General features: G+C 41.2%; 1 protein-coding gene across 3 annotated transcripts in view; it reads right to left on the bottom strand.

The window, feature by feature from the left end:
* The window catches only part of LOC310961837 (sorting nexin-14-like), a 34,103-nt gene that overhangs the window by 8,475 nt on the left and 9,038 nt on the right, over positions 1-16,590 (bottom strand). The window contains exons 12-25 of one of the 3 annotated variants that reach the window (XR_014593641.1): positions 16,429-16,509; positions 16,154-16,268; positions 14,739-14,894; positions 13,350-13,474; positions 12,016-12,074; positions 11,719-11,745; positions 9,797-9,929; positions 9,285-9,474; positions 7,947-8,030; positions 7,700-7,800; positions 7,349-7,460; positions 6,313-6,353; positions 4,337-4,456; positions 3,129-3,244 (exon numbers count right to left, since the gene is read on the bottom strand). Coding sequence is in view for 2 of the 3 variants with exons in the window: in XM_083934093.1 (XP_083790219.1) it covers positions 3,121-3,244; positions 4,337-4,456; positions 6,313-6,353; positions 7,349-7,460; positions 7,700-7,800; positions 7,947-8,030; positions 9,285-9,474; positions 9,797-9,929; positions 11,719-11,745; positions 12,016-12,074; positions 13,350-13,474; positions 14,739-14,894; positions 16,154-16,268; positions 16,429-16,509 (1,468 nt within the window). In the remaining variant the exon portion in view is untranslated. Of the gene's footprint in view, positions 1-3,120; positions 3,245-4,336; positions 4,457-6,312; positions 6,354-7,348; positions 7,461-7,699; positions 7,801-7,946; positions 8,031-9,284; positions 9,475-9,796; positions 9,930-11,718; positions 11,746-12,015; positions 12,075-13,349; positions 13,475-14,738; positions 14,895-16,153; positions 16,269-16,428; positions 16,510-16,590 lie in introns of all 3 variants that reach the window. The other 2 variants (XM_083934093.1, XM_083934094.1) reach the window with 2 other exon arrangements.

Raw genomic sequence — 16,590 nt, 5'->3', positions numbered from 1 at the left:
TTGCTTACCAGAAATCGTTTTAACTGTAACCGGTGCAATGACATCTATGATATTCACAATTTTGGAATTAAAGTTGTTTACAAGATCATCAGCATGGCATGGGTTTAGAGGTGGTAGCGAGGAGATGGCATTTTTAAAGAGTACATTAGCATGTTCATTGATGTAGCGCTTTTTGACATTCTTTGATTCTGTTTGTGTCTCCGGAATTAAAGAAATATTAAAGAAAACACAGAAGTGATCAGACAATGAAAGATCAGTCACAAGAACATCAGAAACATTGAGACCTTTTGTGATAATCAGGTCCAGGGTGTGTCCTTTACAATGAGTAGCCTCTTTCACATGTTGAGACAGGTCAAATGTATCTAAAATAGTCAAAAGTTCCTTTGCACCCTTGCCATTCGAATCGTCAATATGAAAATTAAAGTCACCAGTTATAACTAGGCAGTCAAAGTCAGTGGAGATACTAGACAATAATTCGGTAAAATCATCGAAAAAATTTGCTGAGTATTTAGGTGGCCTGTAAATAATTAACAGAAGAATTTTGGGAGAGCATTTCAACACAGCACACAGGTATTCGAATGATGTAAAATCACCAAGTGACATCTGTTTCCCCTGAAATATGTTTTTAAATATAGCAGCAACCCCTCCCCCCCTTTTCCCAGATCTACATACATCAATAAAGTTATAGTTGGGGGGTGATGTCTCGATCAGAATGCTTGCACTGTTATATTGCTCCAGCCATGTTTCAGTTAAAAACATAAAATCAAGTTTGGAAGTAGTAATAAAATCGTTGACTAAAAATGATTTGTTATTCAGAGACCTAACATTGAGCAGACCCATCCTGATGGTGTTATTGACAGGCTTCGATGTTGACTTTGATTTGGAGAGGATAGGAATGAGATTGTTCAGGTTAGCAGGGTGTCTACGTTTCCCAATGTTCACTCTCTCGGTCGTCACAACAGGAATGCAGAAGGTGCCAAGCTTTGACGTAGGCAGCCTTGGGCCCAGCTGATAATGTGGTCTACTGCTGAACCCTGTTTTGTATCAATAATATTCAGGACTGCTGTCAGGGCGGGGCGAGGGTGGCCATGAGGGGGGGGAGGAGGAGTGGGCAGCGTCAGAGCTGGAATGAACTACTGGAAGTGGACGTTGAGGGAGTAGAGGGGGTTTACGTAAGAGGGGCGGAGTAGGGCTGAGGGTTTGTGAAGCACACTTTCGTGGAGGGGGGGGAGGAGGTGGGAGGGAGGTGCCACTGAGATAACGCTGAGGGGGGGATCGCTGAGGTCGGTCAAGGGGAGTAAAAATAGGAGTAGGGCGGGGAGTGGGTGGGGGTAGCTCCCGGAACTCCAAAGGGGATAAGGGGGGAGAAAGGCTTACTTGAGGAAGGGAGAAGGATGGAGACCTGGATTTAGGCTTGGGGGGTGTGGGGGAGGGATCTTCACGCCCATTTGAAATGAGAGGGGAGGTAGAGGGGGATGGACACGTCTCCTCTTTGCTCCGGTGTCTCTCATGGTCAGCGCTCTCCTTTTGCAATGGCGGTCCTCCTTCGACGTTCATGATAAGCTGTGTTGTGTCTGTCTTTTCCGTTGGTTCCTCTTGTCTCTTGTCCTTGGAAGTGATGATAGATGGATGACGCAGGAAGTAAGACATGTTGGTCATGAAAAGCTTTACTCCCAGCTTATTTAGACAAAGTCCGTCTGCCTTAAAAAGATGCCTGCGGTCCCAGAAAAAGCTAAAATTGTCAATAAAATGCATCGAACTAGCAAGAAAAACGCTGGAGAGCCACTCATTCAGTGAGTAAAGGCGACTGAATCTCTCAGCTCCTCTCCTGATCGGAGGTAGAGGACCACTGATGAACACCTCAGCATTCACAGCGCTGACTGTTTCAAAGAGTTTATTGAAGTGCTCTCTCAGCTCACTTGATTGTTGTTTTTCAATGTCATTAAAACCAATGTGCAGAATGATATTTTTCACATTTGGGTGTGCAGCCACAATATCCAGGATTCTTTTTTCCAAGTCAGACACCGTATCCTTCGGAAAGCAGAGTACTTTGGTGTTATTATTGCTTTTCATATCTTTTACAGAAAAGTCACCCACAATCAGATTTTCAGGCCCACTTGTTAGCTTTCTCGGTGGTTTTAAGTTAGCAGGTCTTACCCTTCTGCGTGGTGATGGTGGGTTATTCAGGCAATCAGAGGGGGATCCATTGTCCGACAACAGTGGAGCAAACCTGTTCTTTAGTTGAACACTTGCTTGCTGGGGAAGTTTCTTGGTACTTTTCCTCTTCTCAGCTGTCCGCTGCTGTGTCCTCCGTGGCAGGGGAGTTGATGAAGCGCTATGCCTGGATAGAGATGGTAGCGCGGGCCAACCGGTCAGATCAGAGATATCGGGGCGCTGGGTCCTCCCGGTTATCCGTTCTCCCTTGTCGCAGGGAGGTGGTCTTCTCTTTGGCTTTGCCCCAAGTGTGTTCCAGGGAGGATTATCGCTGGTAGATTTATTACCCTGTACAGGGACCTCCCGTTTCCTCGTAGCTTCATCGTTGCTAGTTAGCTGGGCTCTGGCCTGCCCCTGTCCACTGTTTTCAGTCAGTGCTAGGGTGGTATTGTTGTCACAATATCCATTCACTTCTATAAATACTTCTAACCGATTGATTTTTGTTTCCAGCAGCAAAATCTTCTGTAGTAGTTTGTGGTAATCTTCCATAGAGAAGGGAGGCATCTTCTGGTGATTACCTTTAGCACTGTAGCACAGGCTCAGGCTTATCTTGAATGGTAGGCCTCCCTGCCTAGTGTTGAGGAAGTCGTAAAAATATTGAAAAATGCCTCTGTTATCTAAAAGAAATATAATCCCACTGGTTTTGTAAGTATCCAGGAGCTGTTGCTCTTTGTTTCTTATTGAGGGGAAGCAAATAGTAGCAGATAGTAGCAAAAAAATGCAAGCAAAGGCGAGAGCAAGCAGAAAAGCGTCCGCACTGTAGCAAAGCAGTAAATACCAGAAATAAGTTCTTTATATCTGTCAGGTCAGAATCCTGCCGACGTTTACCATGGTGTTATAATTCAGGTGAGTTAAAGTACGAACGCTTACTCTCCTCCTCTCCAACACTCGGTGAGCGTCACTTACCGACGTACATCATGTAGTCGTACATGCCGTCTACAGAGACCATTTCCAGGAAGTAGTTGTGGTTGTTTTTGCGCTCTAAACCCTCCGTCAGGTTTGCGTTGTTTTTAAACAACGCGTTGAAGAGCTGCAGGTGAAAAATGTGAATTAACACGAGTATTAAAATCACACTGAACGGTCGCAAACGCTCAAGTTTTCTAAAGATATGCAGCATCTGTAAGAACCCTGTGTTTATAAAGATACTACACACAAACTTTAACATCTGGGGATTTTATCCATCAACAGTTTCTCAATTGATTTTCAGATCAATTGTACATATAATAATGATACTGATTATCATGTCTGTCGGTGGAGGATACAGTACTTTTATGTGCTCTGTTATTTATGCATAATGTTGTTAATATAATATAATTCCTTTGTGAAGAGCTTGTTTTTACAGGTATTTGTTATGGACAAATCCCACTTTGAGTGAGTACTGGTCATCTGGTGGTTCCAAATTTAAAGATGAGAACTGTTCTTTAAAGGGCGACTTCTGTGTGGAAAAAGCTCCCTGTCAGTGTCAGACACGAAAAGAAGACCTTATTTTAAAAAGTTACTTAAACAGAAATTATTAATTCCCTTTTAGATTTTTAGAAATTGTGCTTGTTGATTACTATTAGTTATTATTGTTTGTTTGTTAACTGTGGTGTGTTTTCACTTATTCACTTTTTATCTATGAGGCTGAGCTTGTTATTCTTTTTGTTTTTTGTTGTTGGTTTTGTGAATATAGTTACCTTGTTTGTGTTTTATTACTATAGTTGTCTTGTTTTGTTTTAATGATAGTGTGATTTTATTAATGTTTGTTTTAATTGTTGTCGCTTCCTGTGTGGACCTCAGGAAGATTAGCAACCACTCTGTGGAAGCTAACGGGGATCCAAATAAAGAATATAGAATATACAGTACACAAAGTAAAATGAAATTACCTATAGGGAAGATTAAGAGTGGATGTGGACAAAGTCTGTAAAGTTCTAAAAATATCTCAGTCCTGTCCGACACACAGGCTAAAACCTCTCATGTATTCAAACTGTCACATGGAGAAAAACATGAAGGTTTATCAAAAAACGCTGACGCGTGTCTTCCTCCCTGCAGGCGGAGGAAACTCCTTTCAAACCTGATAAAGAGGGACTTTTTTTAAATCCTCTGTCGACTAAACAGGAGGTTTAATTTGCATCTGTTTTACCTTCTTGTTGTTCTCGGCGGATGGGCTGAGGATGGTCAGCTCTGGGCGACTGGGTTTGGGTTTGGGGGACTCGCAGGAGTTGAAAAAAGACTGGATGAAAGGGTCCAGGTTCTGTCCTTTCTGGAAAAAAAACAATGATTCATATCATCAGCCTCACATTGAACTTTACTTATTTCAAAAGAAAACAAAAGGAAGCTGTCAGAGCCAATTTATCTTATTTTCCCACGCAAGAAGAGTTAGGGTCAGCCACGCCCGAAAGCCTGGAGGATCCTGGAGGAGGTTTCCTTTACTCCTCCCTTCACACCCTATTATACACTCCACATCACCACAGTGACCTTGTGCTGGGAAAACAAATGCTTCTTTCAAGAACAAGCCAAGGTTTTTCTTTCTGCGGCTGTTCTGTAGTTCCTGGTTCACAATAACAGGTTTGACAAAGTTAGCGATGACTTAGATCAACAAATATATTAAAAGCGACAGTTCAACAGTTTGGAAAACATGCTCATGTGCAGAGAGTTCCATGAGAAGATGTGTGAGAGACATTTATTCCTTTGTTTGTCTGTGTTTTGTTTTAATAGGTGAAGCAAACGGTTTTTGACCATGATTACCGCCGAAAGCCTGCTGTTTTAACGCATTGAACCTGAATACAAGACAACCCTCAGTTTTTAACTCATTTTATAAAAAACTTTGAAAGCCTAAAGTTAAATATCGTCTCTAATGGACATGAACGTACTCGCACTCCTGTCAGGCTCCTGGAAGACAATTGGACGACCACAGTGAGATTTTCTCTGACTGTTTAAATTTTTAAGATGGTCTTTTTGGGCTCGCCGTATATTGACATTAAACTCTCACTGCGACTCAGGGACTGTGTCTATAGAAGCAGTTACTTAACCCTTTAAAATCTAGAACTCGAAAAATAAGACGACCCTCCTTTTTCAGGTGCATTTCACAGGAAAAAAACACTTTTATATTTTGGACAATAGCTTTATGTAATCAATAACTCAGATAGCCAATAGTAACGTACTGGAAGTTTACGCCCGGACATTGTTTGTGTGTACACAGCTGATACCTACGACAATAGTCAATCTGGTCTTTAAATCATGACCTGAAGCCCTTTCAAAGTACCATTTCCTGGTTAAGGCCTAATATTTCTATCACAGTGCTGTGTTCCTGAGTCATTAATCTGAGACATTTCACCTCTTTCTTGTCGATGAAAAGGTGTCTCTGAAGAAAGAAGTGACCGTTAAAAAGGTTCACAGGTTCGGCCGTTGTTAGCGGAGCATTAAGGACGTGATCACACTATCCTTTTGGCCGCGGCCAAAACCGGTTTTTCAGCTAAAGTCTAGTACCTTTAAGTAGTGTGAGCGCACCCGCTCCGCGCTCAACTGCGGCCAGCGGACCGTCCACGGCCCGCTTGAAAGAGGTGGGCTTTAGCGGAGCCGTTTGCACATGTACGAGCACGAGCGTGCGCACGTGTACGAGCACGAGCACGAGCCCTACGGCAGTAGCGTTATGTCCGCCTGTTCGGACATGTAAATAGAAGGACGGACCATGCGCGGACATTTAACAACACCAACAATGGCGGTGAAAGGTTCACGTTGGTGTGATGCGGAGGTGGAGTGTTTACTGCAGATTTAGTCGGATGAAAATATTCAAAAACAGTCGACAAGACGCACAAAAACTCCGAGGTCTATGGAAAGATTTGTAAACAAAGCCACACACACGCGATCAATGCGTGTGACGTGTTACGGCTTGAAGGCGTATGGACAGCAAGAAGCATTGGCCGAGGCCCTGGTAGTGTGAGTACAAACGGGGCTGGGGCGCGGGGGGGAGAGGGAGGGGGGACAAGTACCCTAAAGTCCGGGTCTCGGTCCGGGAGGATAGTGTGAGCGCGCCCTAAAACTGTAAACTGAAGAACGGTCTGGAGGAAGAAAGGTAATACTCTTTACAGCGGATGTGATATTTCAGGAAGGACTCACCTCTTTCATCAGCTTTCCCGGTACGGACTTGAAAATCTTTCCTGTAAAGAAGTAAAGGAGGAAAAAGGTGACGGCGATATTTTTACATTTAGAGTAATTAAGATTTAACTTTATATTGTAGCTACAGGAATATAAAAGTAAAGCTTAGTCCATATTATTGCAGTCAAGTTAGTTCATATCTCTTAGCTGGTTGTAAAAATTAATCTCAGAAGAAAGTATATATTTATTTTATCTGACAACTTTAGTTACCATTTAAAGTGTAAGTCCGGTGAAAATGGACCCTATGGTCTTTTTCGGCATGAAAATCCATCAAATAAGCCATTTTTTTGGTTGATCAACCATTTTTAGAGAATTCCCAGGGAGACGCCAACAGTCCCAAAGAGCTAACACTGATTAGTTCAGGGCGATGAATTTTTTAACCACTAATACTGCTCAAAATAACACCAAACTTCTGCAGTAGCATGAGAAGAGTCCCTACACAGAAAACAAAGCACCAACAACATCGTTAGATCTCGTGTGACATTTCGATGCTGCAGAGAAAGTTGCTGTCTGGGACTTTTTCAAAGTTTTTACCATCTAATATTTACTTAACGTAAAATATAATTTTTTAATAAACTCTGAGTTCACTAACTACATTGTTGGTGCTTTGTTTTCTGTGTAGGGACTCTTCTCATGCTACTGCAGAGGTTTGCTGTTATTTTGAGCAGTATTAGTGGTTAAAAATGCTGTTTTGGATGCGTTCAGCACACCACCCCGAGCTAATCAGTATTAGCCCTTTGGGGCTGTTAGCGTCTCTCTGGGCATTCTCTATACATGGTTGATCAACCAAAAAAACTTGAACTTTAAATAAAACAACTTTTTATTTTGATTTAGAATGAACAGATATTACAACATGATAAATTTATATTATCACACTATGATTTCCCTCAAAGTTAATACTTAAAAAAACAACACGATTAAAATTCATATTCTTGCCATTGTGACCTGGGGATAAGTTACATTTGAGAAAAAGAGTAAATCTGTAAAGTGTGCGTACCCAGGTTGACATCAGGCAGCATCCTGTCCAGGAACTGAGACTCCATGCTGTGAGGAGACAGGAAGTCGGCCAGCAGCTGACTGTTACTGAGCTCTGGATGCTGCAGCAGTCTCTGCACACGGAAACACAAATGTTTCCACAGTTTAAAACACTTTCACAACTTTTATAAACCTTAAAACATTACTTTTTTAATGTAAAATCTCCGTCCATGACTGCAACCTTTTCTCATACTGTTTAGTTTTACTGCCCTCTAATAGAAGACAATAAAGAAGTGTATTAAATCCACTTTATATTCAGTTCATGAGATCTGTTTGTTTTCAGCTGCTACATCACTGCGTCAACGTTTCATACCTGTAAATATTCCTCAAATTCTTCCCTTTTGGATTCCAGGAACTCATAATTCTTTGGTCCAATAATTCTTTTGGATGGAAGTTGAGCGTCTGCAAATGTGCCTGGAGAAGAAAAAAACCGATGAATGAAAGAATAAATCAGGAAACAACAGCAGATTCATATTTGATACAAGCTTCTTAGAGCTCATGAAAACATGGAGATCATCACAGTTATTTATTTTTTTATCAAGTATGTTTTTAAGCGTTACCGTGGAACTCGGTGAGTTTGGATTCGAGCACGTAGAACTCCAGATATCTTCTGAAGACCGACCACTTTTCAGTTTCATGACCAACTGCAAGACGAGAGGAACAAAAACATCATACATCTGTAGAGAATCTTTGATGAAAAATTCACATTGAAGAAAAGGAACAAAAGGTACAGACGTGAGAGACTTACAGTATATCCGTCTCTGTTTAAATTTCTGTTTGAGTTTAAAGTAAATACATCTTATTCTAATTTAATTGTCTGCAGCTGATATGAAGCCTCTTGAGCAGATACTGCTTTACTGGACAGTAAAAACTACAAATATATAACTAAACATAAAATGAAATGAGCAGATGATAGGGTACAAGGACAATAAAAACACAACATCACATAAAAGCAAGTCTATAAAAATGTGGTTTAGTAAGTGATTTAAAAGAAGTGACTGATGCAACAGCCTTATCCCCTCGGGCAGGTGTTGAGCCTTGACTTGACTTTGGGGCGGTAAATATGGTCCCACCCGAGGATCTAAGGCTCGAATGAGGTCAGCATTTCAAATGTATAATACATGATGTTTAATTACCTGAGGCTTTTATTCAAAACAGACAACACCCAAAAACAGGTTCACTGTTTCTATTTTAATATCCACAGATAACGTGGATACACATTACTTAACCTCTGTCCTGATTGACAGGTGGCTGTTTAGCCCCGCCCTAAAGCATCCCCTGCTTTATGGTCTATTTGAGTCTAAATGGGACCATCATTGACTAAATGAACACCATGCTGTATTGAAGAAGACTTGAAACTAGAGACAGAAACTCATTAGGAAAATGTTTACTGAGGGAATAAATCAAGTGAGAAGTTTAGGCTCATTTACTCTTACTTATTGACTTCTATACAATCACACTTATTTATGGAGCCAGTGGAGTCTCCCCCTGCTGGACATTAGAGAGAATGCAGCTTTAAGTGGAGTCTCCCCCCGCTGGACATTAGAGAGAATGCAGCTTTAAGTGGAGTCTTCACTTGCTGGACATTAGAGAGAATGCAGCTTTAAGTGGAGTCTTCACCTGCTGGACATTAGAGAGAATGCAGCTTTAAGTGGAGTCTCCACTTGCTGGACATTAGAGAGAATGCAGCTTTAAGTGGAGTCTCCCCCTGCTGGACATTAAAGAGAATGCAGCTTTAAGTGGAGTTTCCACTTGCTGGACATTAGAGAGAATGCAGCTTTAAGTGGAGTCTCACCCTGCTGGACATTAGAGAGAATGCAGCTTTGAGACACTTTATTATTGACTTCACTTTTCACACCTATGTCCATCTTTATTATTCCGTCTGTGGCTTCACTCACCTTCCTTCTTTCTGTCATTGCGTTCAACGTCGATGCAGAAAACGGGGACCTTCTCCCTCTTGACTTCGTCCTCGTAGATGTCGATGAAGGGGATGCTGATGCTCCAGGCCGACAGGTTCCTTAGGGTGCCCGGCGTGCTGGCCGGCTCGGCGGGGGAGTCGTCCTCCATCACGACGGTCGCCTCCTCCACCTGTAGGGACACAAATAATAAATAAATGAAACAAAGTGAAATTCAATTCTAACTTGAAGTTCAACATAAAATGAACCAGTGAATTTGCAAATTAAATGTGTTTAGCTTCATGAAATTAGGCAATAAGTTGTAAACTTGTCTGTCATTATCTAGTGTATTTTTGTTTATATTTTACATATAAAAGGATTGAAAGAAAGAATGAATGAACGTGATATCATGCAAATATCGGCCACTTTGCAAAAACAGGCGTATAACTCAACAGATAAGAAGTGGATAAAATGTAACAAGATGAATGGATTTAAGGTGAAGAAGAAACGCTCACCAGATCGTCGTCAAAGTCGTTCATGGCGTTGGGCGGCAGCATGGCTCCCTCCATGGTCGTGCTCTTGAACACACCTTTGATTTTGCTGCCGATCCTGCTGATCCCGAACGACTCCCCTCGTTTTGACAGGTTTCTACGGCGAACAGAGAATCATGCTGATGCGTCAAAGGGATTTTACTAATGTTTTTTAGTTTTAGTTTTTATTATATTTTCTATATTAAAATGTGTGTTTTTTATTTACGTTTTTTTTTATTATTGTTTTTTCCCTTCATGTTAATGATAGTTGAATAATTGTTTGGAACCTAACATGCCAAGCCCCTATCTGGGTTTCCTTTGCATGTCCTTTTTTACTTTCTGCCTCTTAATGTATCCTTCTTGATTTTTTTAACGTGCTAAAAAAAATAGATCATATCAAAAATTAAAGCTATCCGAATGTCACCTAATCGCCTCTGGTTCTCACTCCTCAATATGTGCCTAGTTTTATTTTAATTTGTAAATATTCTTTTTGTGAATAATATCAAAATACTAAGCATCATTTGAGGAGGACATAACTGTGTTACACAATGACAGGAAAGTGCAAAGTTGAGAGTATTTCACTTTGTGCTGTGACAGCTGAAATTAGAAATGCAGCAAAGAGAGAAAGACTGCGACAGCTACAAGCAGCATGTAGTCACTGCAGACATTTTATTTTGAAATAGAGGCTAGTTTTCAAACTTGAATACTTTCTGGGTATGAGCATTGAATGCTCGGTCAGATTTGTGCAGATTTAAACACAAAACCTTGCACATTTTAGACTGTATTCTATAAAAGGAAGTTCTTGTGTGGTTGCAGGAGGAAATCAAATTGATGTAGTTTCATACATAAAACTCAGGATTGCATTAGCGTGGTAAGTGGACTTGTACTTATATAGCGCCTTTCTAGTCATCTGACTACTCAAGGCGCTTCACATTAGCACTGCTTTTCAAATTCAAAAGATGACCTCGCCCCCTTTGAAAGGAGTTACCGGTGTTTTCTGGGCAAAGCCTCTATTGTGATGTCCAACTGTCAACTACTGACAGAGTGAAGGGCCGAGATGCAACAGGACGCAGCAAGTCTTCCAGTCGTCAACAGACCCCTGCAGGGTTCAGTGTCGTCTATCGTCTCAAAGAGGGGTTAAAATCAACATGCAAGCATCAGCAAGACATCAGCAGAAACGCTCAGCAGTTGCTCAGCACGTTCACATCAAACAAGAGTTTGTTTGATTCTCACAGCAGCCGACAGTGATATATATACACTGCATCTGCATGCATCACACTGGCCCTCATTTATCAATTTTGCGTGAAAACGGGCGCAGATCTGAGCGCAGAATTGGTGGTATGACAGGACCCACGTGTGATTTATGAAACATTCGTATCTGACCAATCTCAGCGTACGAATGTGCGGGCCTTGATAAACGCGGCAGCTGAATTCGATCCTGATTAACATGTTACGCCCTTAAATATTCCTGGTTCGGAGGCCTCGCCCACTGAGGTCAAACATGGAGACAAGGAAGACTGGGAAGAAAAGAAACTTTTCCGACACAGAGATCGGCATCCTGACAGCCGAGATGGAGCAAAATAAAGATGTACTTTTTGGCAGTCTTAACTTTTGATCTGTTCTTAATGTGTAACTGCTTATGCTTAATGACAGCTGAGGTTTGTTCATTATTTTCAGCCAGATTTTGCTGTGCTGCACTGCAAATACACAGGCAATGTGCGTACGCGACCTCAGACCAGACGTGAGATTTGATCGTAGCTCCCGCTCATGTCCAAATTGATAAATGCAGAAGTTTGCCTGGAAATGGTCGTATGCACGTTTTTCTGCCGTACGTTAGTTTGATAAATGAGGGCCACTGTGTTTGTCTGCATCAGGCAGCCGGCTAACATGCCGAAGACTCAACTCACCTGCTTTCCTCCAAACTGAAGCTATTTCTGGAATAAGATGCAAAGGTAGCTGATGACGACAGCTCAAGACCAAATTAATTCAGCTATTATTTCATCAATAATCAATTTATTACTGTAAAATAAATCAGTTTACCTTAGTGTTCTCATATTAAATCACTAAGATTAGAGTCCACTATGAATAAACTTCAGTTTCAGGAGTTTTTTTAACTCAGTTTTTCCTCTTTCTGTTTGTCATTATTCCCACGTGAAAGATAAATGAAAAGTAGACTTAATTATACAACAATCCGTATCACAAACCTGTTGATCCTTGAGTTTCTTGTTGGAGACTCTGCTCCCCTCAGCAGGTGTCGGAAGTACTGGAGAACAGAGGAGACACAGTTAGTGTACAGACAATCACAAGTCATCTGTGATTTCAAGTCTAAAGTATAGAACAGATTTTATTCAGCTTGCTTTTCTGCTGCTTTCACTATAAAGCTAAATAACAAGACATTGCTTGTTGAATCCAAAATAAAACTAAAAGGAAAATATTTCCAACATTATTTTATTACACAAATTCAACATTGAACACATTAATAAATACTGCTAATTACATTTTAGTGTAGTTTTGTTTTACTGATATTCTCTTTCAACTAACTCAAAAACCTGAGTGTCTTTAACGATGCGTTTATTGCGCAAGTTGATATTGTGATGACGATCATTTTGATTTATTGTGCAGCCCAAATAAGCAGTGCTTTTCCAAAATGCTAAAAAATAACATTTCTAAATCTGTATTCACAATAAAGCCCGGCAGTGGAAGAAGTGTAACAATTCTGTTCCAAGTAGAGGTGTCTTGCATTCAAATGATAAAGTGAAAACAAAATGTAATAATAATAATAATAATACACTTTATTTGTATTGCACCTTTCATACACAAAATGCTGCCCTAAGTGATTTACAACAAAGAATTCACATGCACCAAGTGCTTCACATAAAAAAGAACATGAAACAGGAATTTAAGTGCCAAATTCATGTAAAATAAGATGAAAGCTAAAACCCACAGATAAAAATAAACAAGTTAAGAATTAAATACATAGAATGCATCTTCACGTGGATAAAACCTAATACTAGCAAAAGTAATGTTAAAAAAGATTAAAAATAGATAATAATCAAATTAAAGTTCTGCACTGTACTATGACAAAATTCTGTACCAAAAAATCAGTTAGAATTGGGTAAAAACTGAGCAGAATTAGTTCATTTCTAAATTTGTATTCTGTTACTAAATTATTAAACGTAGTACTAGTACTCAATTATTAAACATGATATCGTTTCTGAAGCATTAATATTTCAACAGTTGTTGCTGATCAAGCTGTAGCTAATATACTGTATATAGTGATTAATCAATTATAAAGCATCATATTTTATTATAAAATGTTTGTAAAATTTTAACTAAGCTGTAAGATTAATATTGTTCAGTTAAAATTAGATAACGTCCCTGTTCAATGTAGTCAAGTTGAAGTATAAAGTAAAGTCTTTTGCACTAGGGTATATTTTGGACACAAGGTCAAACAGATGATCTCTACTCTCAGACATTCATAACATCAGATGTATATTCTTTATATTTTATAAACATTGTAAAGTTTTCAAGTTCTTACTTCATCGCTGTGACAGAACATCGGGGTGAAGACTCTCTCCAGCAGAGACAGGACGTGTTCGTACGCCTCAAACAGGCAGCGCATCGTCTGCAGCTTGACCACGCCGGTGTACGGACCTTTAGCAACTGAGAGGGAGACGGCGTGTGGTGAGACTGTTCAGATAAGTTTACACTGCAGAGGGACGGCACTCGAGCATGACACAAATACAGTGCACACAGCAGCCATACATGAGAAATGGTTTAAAGAGATCATTGTGCAAGTCAAGAAAAGTTGTTGTAGTTGATTTTTTTTGTGACCTACTTAAATACACCTAGAGACACACATTATTTAGAAAACAACATACCAGAGTCATAATTTAAAACTAAGGGCGCACTCACACTGTCCATCCGTACCGTGCCCAAGCACGTTTCACGGCTAAAGTCTAGTTCGTTTGACCAGTGTGAGTGCAACGCTTGCCGTCCACGGGCCGTTTGGGAGAGGTGGGCTTTTGTAAAGCACATTTGCACATGTACGAGCACGAGCGTGCGCACGTGTATGAGCACGAGGTCTATGGCGGTTCTGACGTCATTTTATGTGCGCCTGTTCGGACATAGAAAAAAAGAAGGAGGGACCATGCGCGGACATTTAAAACAATAGCGGCGAAAGGTTCGCGTTGGTGTGATGCGGAGGTGGAGTGTTTACTGCAGATTTGGTCGGATGAAAATATTCACAAACAGTCGACAAGACGCACAAAAACTCCGAGGTCTATGGAAAGATTTGTAAACAAAGCGACGCATCGCAATGACGTCATCAATGCGTGTGACGTGTTAAGGCGTGATGACGTATAGGCAGCAAGAAACATTCGCCGAGGCAGTGTGAGTACAAACAGGCGTGGGAGAGGGAGGGGGGCAAGTACCCTAAAGCAAGGGGCACGGTACAGATGGACAGTGTGAGTGCGCCCTAACACCAAACAAATAAACCCTGCTGACGACAATACAGATGAAAGTGTGATTCATTCTCAACTTCCACTTATTCACACAACCTTTTTGAACCATTTAGTTTTGTGTGAAACTGCATCTCTCATCTCGTTCTTATTGCAGAACGAGAGAAAAAGTATTAAAAGAGGTGTAAACCAGTCCATCCGGTACGAAACACACTGGCACTGCAGCTTCAGTCAGGACTTCATTAAACGTGACTATTTAAAAAAGTGTAGTCTGTCTAGTAGCTTTTATACTTCAACAGTTTTACGACACACACTTGCAAAATTATCTTTATCATTCACTAGCAAACAGATTTTTTCAGATATAAAGTAATTCCCAAGTAAAAGTGGTGTCGTGCCCCTTAAAGAGATTTCTATTGTCTCCAGTGAACAATAAAAACATTCTCAAGAGTTATTATGAAGCCTCTTACTGTTGCGGATCTCCTCCACGATGAACTGGTCAAAGCTGATCTTGTCGATGCTTTCGTCCAGGCAGTAGGTCTCGTAGATGTGCAGCACCTCGCCGTGCAGACGCTGCAGCTCTGCGTCGTTCAGATCCGGGCTCAGGATCTTATCGTTGAACTCCTCTGGAGGAAACAACCATGTAATTATGTTCCAGGGTCCAATGGTTGCTACTGAACAACGCTCACACATTTTTTGAGTCTATGCCCCAATGTGTCAGTGGTCCAGGCTTTACTGCAGAGAAGACTGTAGAAGAATCCTTCCACAAACATGATGCGGAGTGCTCGACAGGACTGAATACGTTGTTTGAAAAATGAAGGTTACAGGGCCGTTTTATGAGCACTTCAAGATCCGGCCATTGTTAAAATGTATGTCGTTCAAGAAAGACGATGAAGACGAGTTTGTCATCAATTTGACATTTAAGGTGGCCTGTCAGAATCCAACCCGGCCGCTGCTGCAGCACTCATGTTAACCCGTGCAAAGACAGGCGTGCACAGATAATTTTCTGCGCTCCTTTTGTAAAAAAAAAAAAAATAGCACTACAATAATGGATAAAAGTGTCTACTCTCTTCTTCGCCGACTTTTAAAAATTTTGTGTGTTCTTGGCCGTTGACTTGGACTGGGTATCCCTATTTCCATCTGCTGGCGATTTGAATTTGCCGCGCACCTGGGTCTGGAACAGAGCATGTCTATTCCTCCCGTTTCCTCCCCCTTTTTTCTGGATCCAATCACCGAGCTGGCTTTTTTCACCTGGCGTGCCATTGGCCGGTTAAACCCGATGATGCCAGAAAAGTGTAACAAGCAGCTTTGTGTTTATAATTTACATCAACATGGCAGTCGCCGGAGTGCAGCTACCCATTGATGCAGGTGTCGCAGCAGTTTTAAATGACTTCAGTGGAAAGTTTACTTTGAAAACTGAGCAGGAACTTGCTCCTGGAGCAATTCCTCCAAAGAAAGAATGTATTTGCTTTACTGTGGACTGGTTTTGGTAAAAGTTGAATCTACCAATTAGCCCCGCTGGTGGCCAAACGAATGGAGTAATCCGGATTGTTGGTCTGATTGGTTGAAGGACTGTCCAATTGTGTGAGGCCAACTACGCCCCCCTCTTGTGCAGAAGAAAATGACAGCAGCCTTCCTGATTGAACTTGGTATGGCAATAGCCAGGCTAGCGTCGAGTGCTAGCTACGTCACGTCCAGCTTAGAGTTATTTCCAATCAGAAACCAGGCATTTTCCAGGGGAGAATAAAGGTCCGGCCCTACTCTTCGAACCTCCAAACCTCCAATGGTGACTAAGAAGGGTGAGTTACATAAAGAGGCCAACAAAAAAGTTGAGATTCTGGAGCTGTGAGTTAAAATATAAAAAGTTTTGCACACTGGTTCTTACCCACAGTGAGGCAGAACTGCAGCACGTGCACAGCTCCTTCCTGCTTCAGGAAGTTCATGAAGCGAAAGAGGAGATCCTGCTGCTCCCTGATCTCCTTCAGGTCCAACTTCAGCACCTGCACGGCCACACAGAGCGGTTAGTTACTTTAGTAATACTCAGTTAATATAGAGAGAAAGAGATGCACTCGTGAAAAATGGTCAGAAACTGCAGAACAAGGGAGGAAATTGTTCTTATAATTATAAATAATATACGTGAATTAGATATCAGTGACTCACAGACTGCTTTTTGTTGCTGACGTCTGCATATTTCTGTAAAAATGGAACCAGGGTAGACGGAGGGTCAGAGGCTGCTTCTGGCTGCGGAAACACAAGAGATTTAGATTAACAGATGCACAGATGTGAGATGAGGAGCAGCAGCCAGCTGTACAGCATACAAAC

Source organism: Echiichthys vipera, assembly GCF_963691815.1.
Source record: "Echiichthys vipera genome assembly, chromosome: 19".
Lineage (NCBI taxonomy): Eukaryota > Metazoa > Chordata > Actinopteri > Perciformes > Trachinidae > Echiichthys > Echiichthys vipera.
This window is presented reverse-complemented; position numbering and strand designations above follow the sequence as displayed.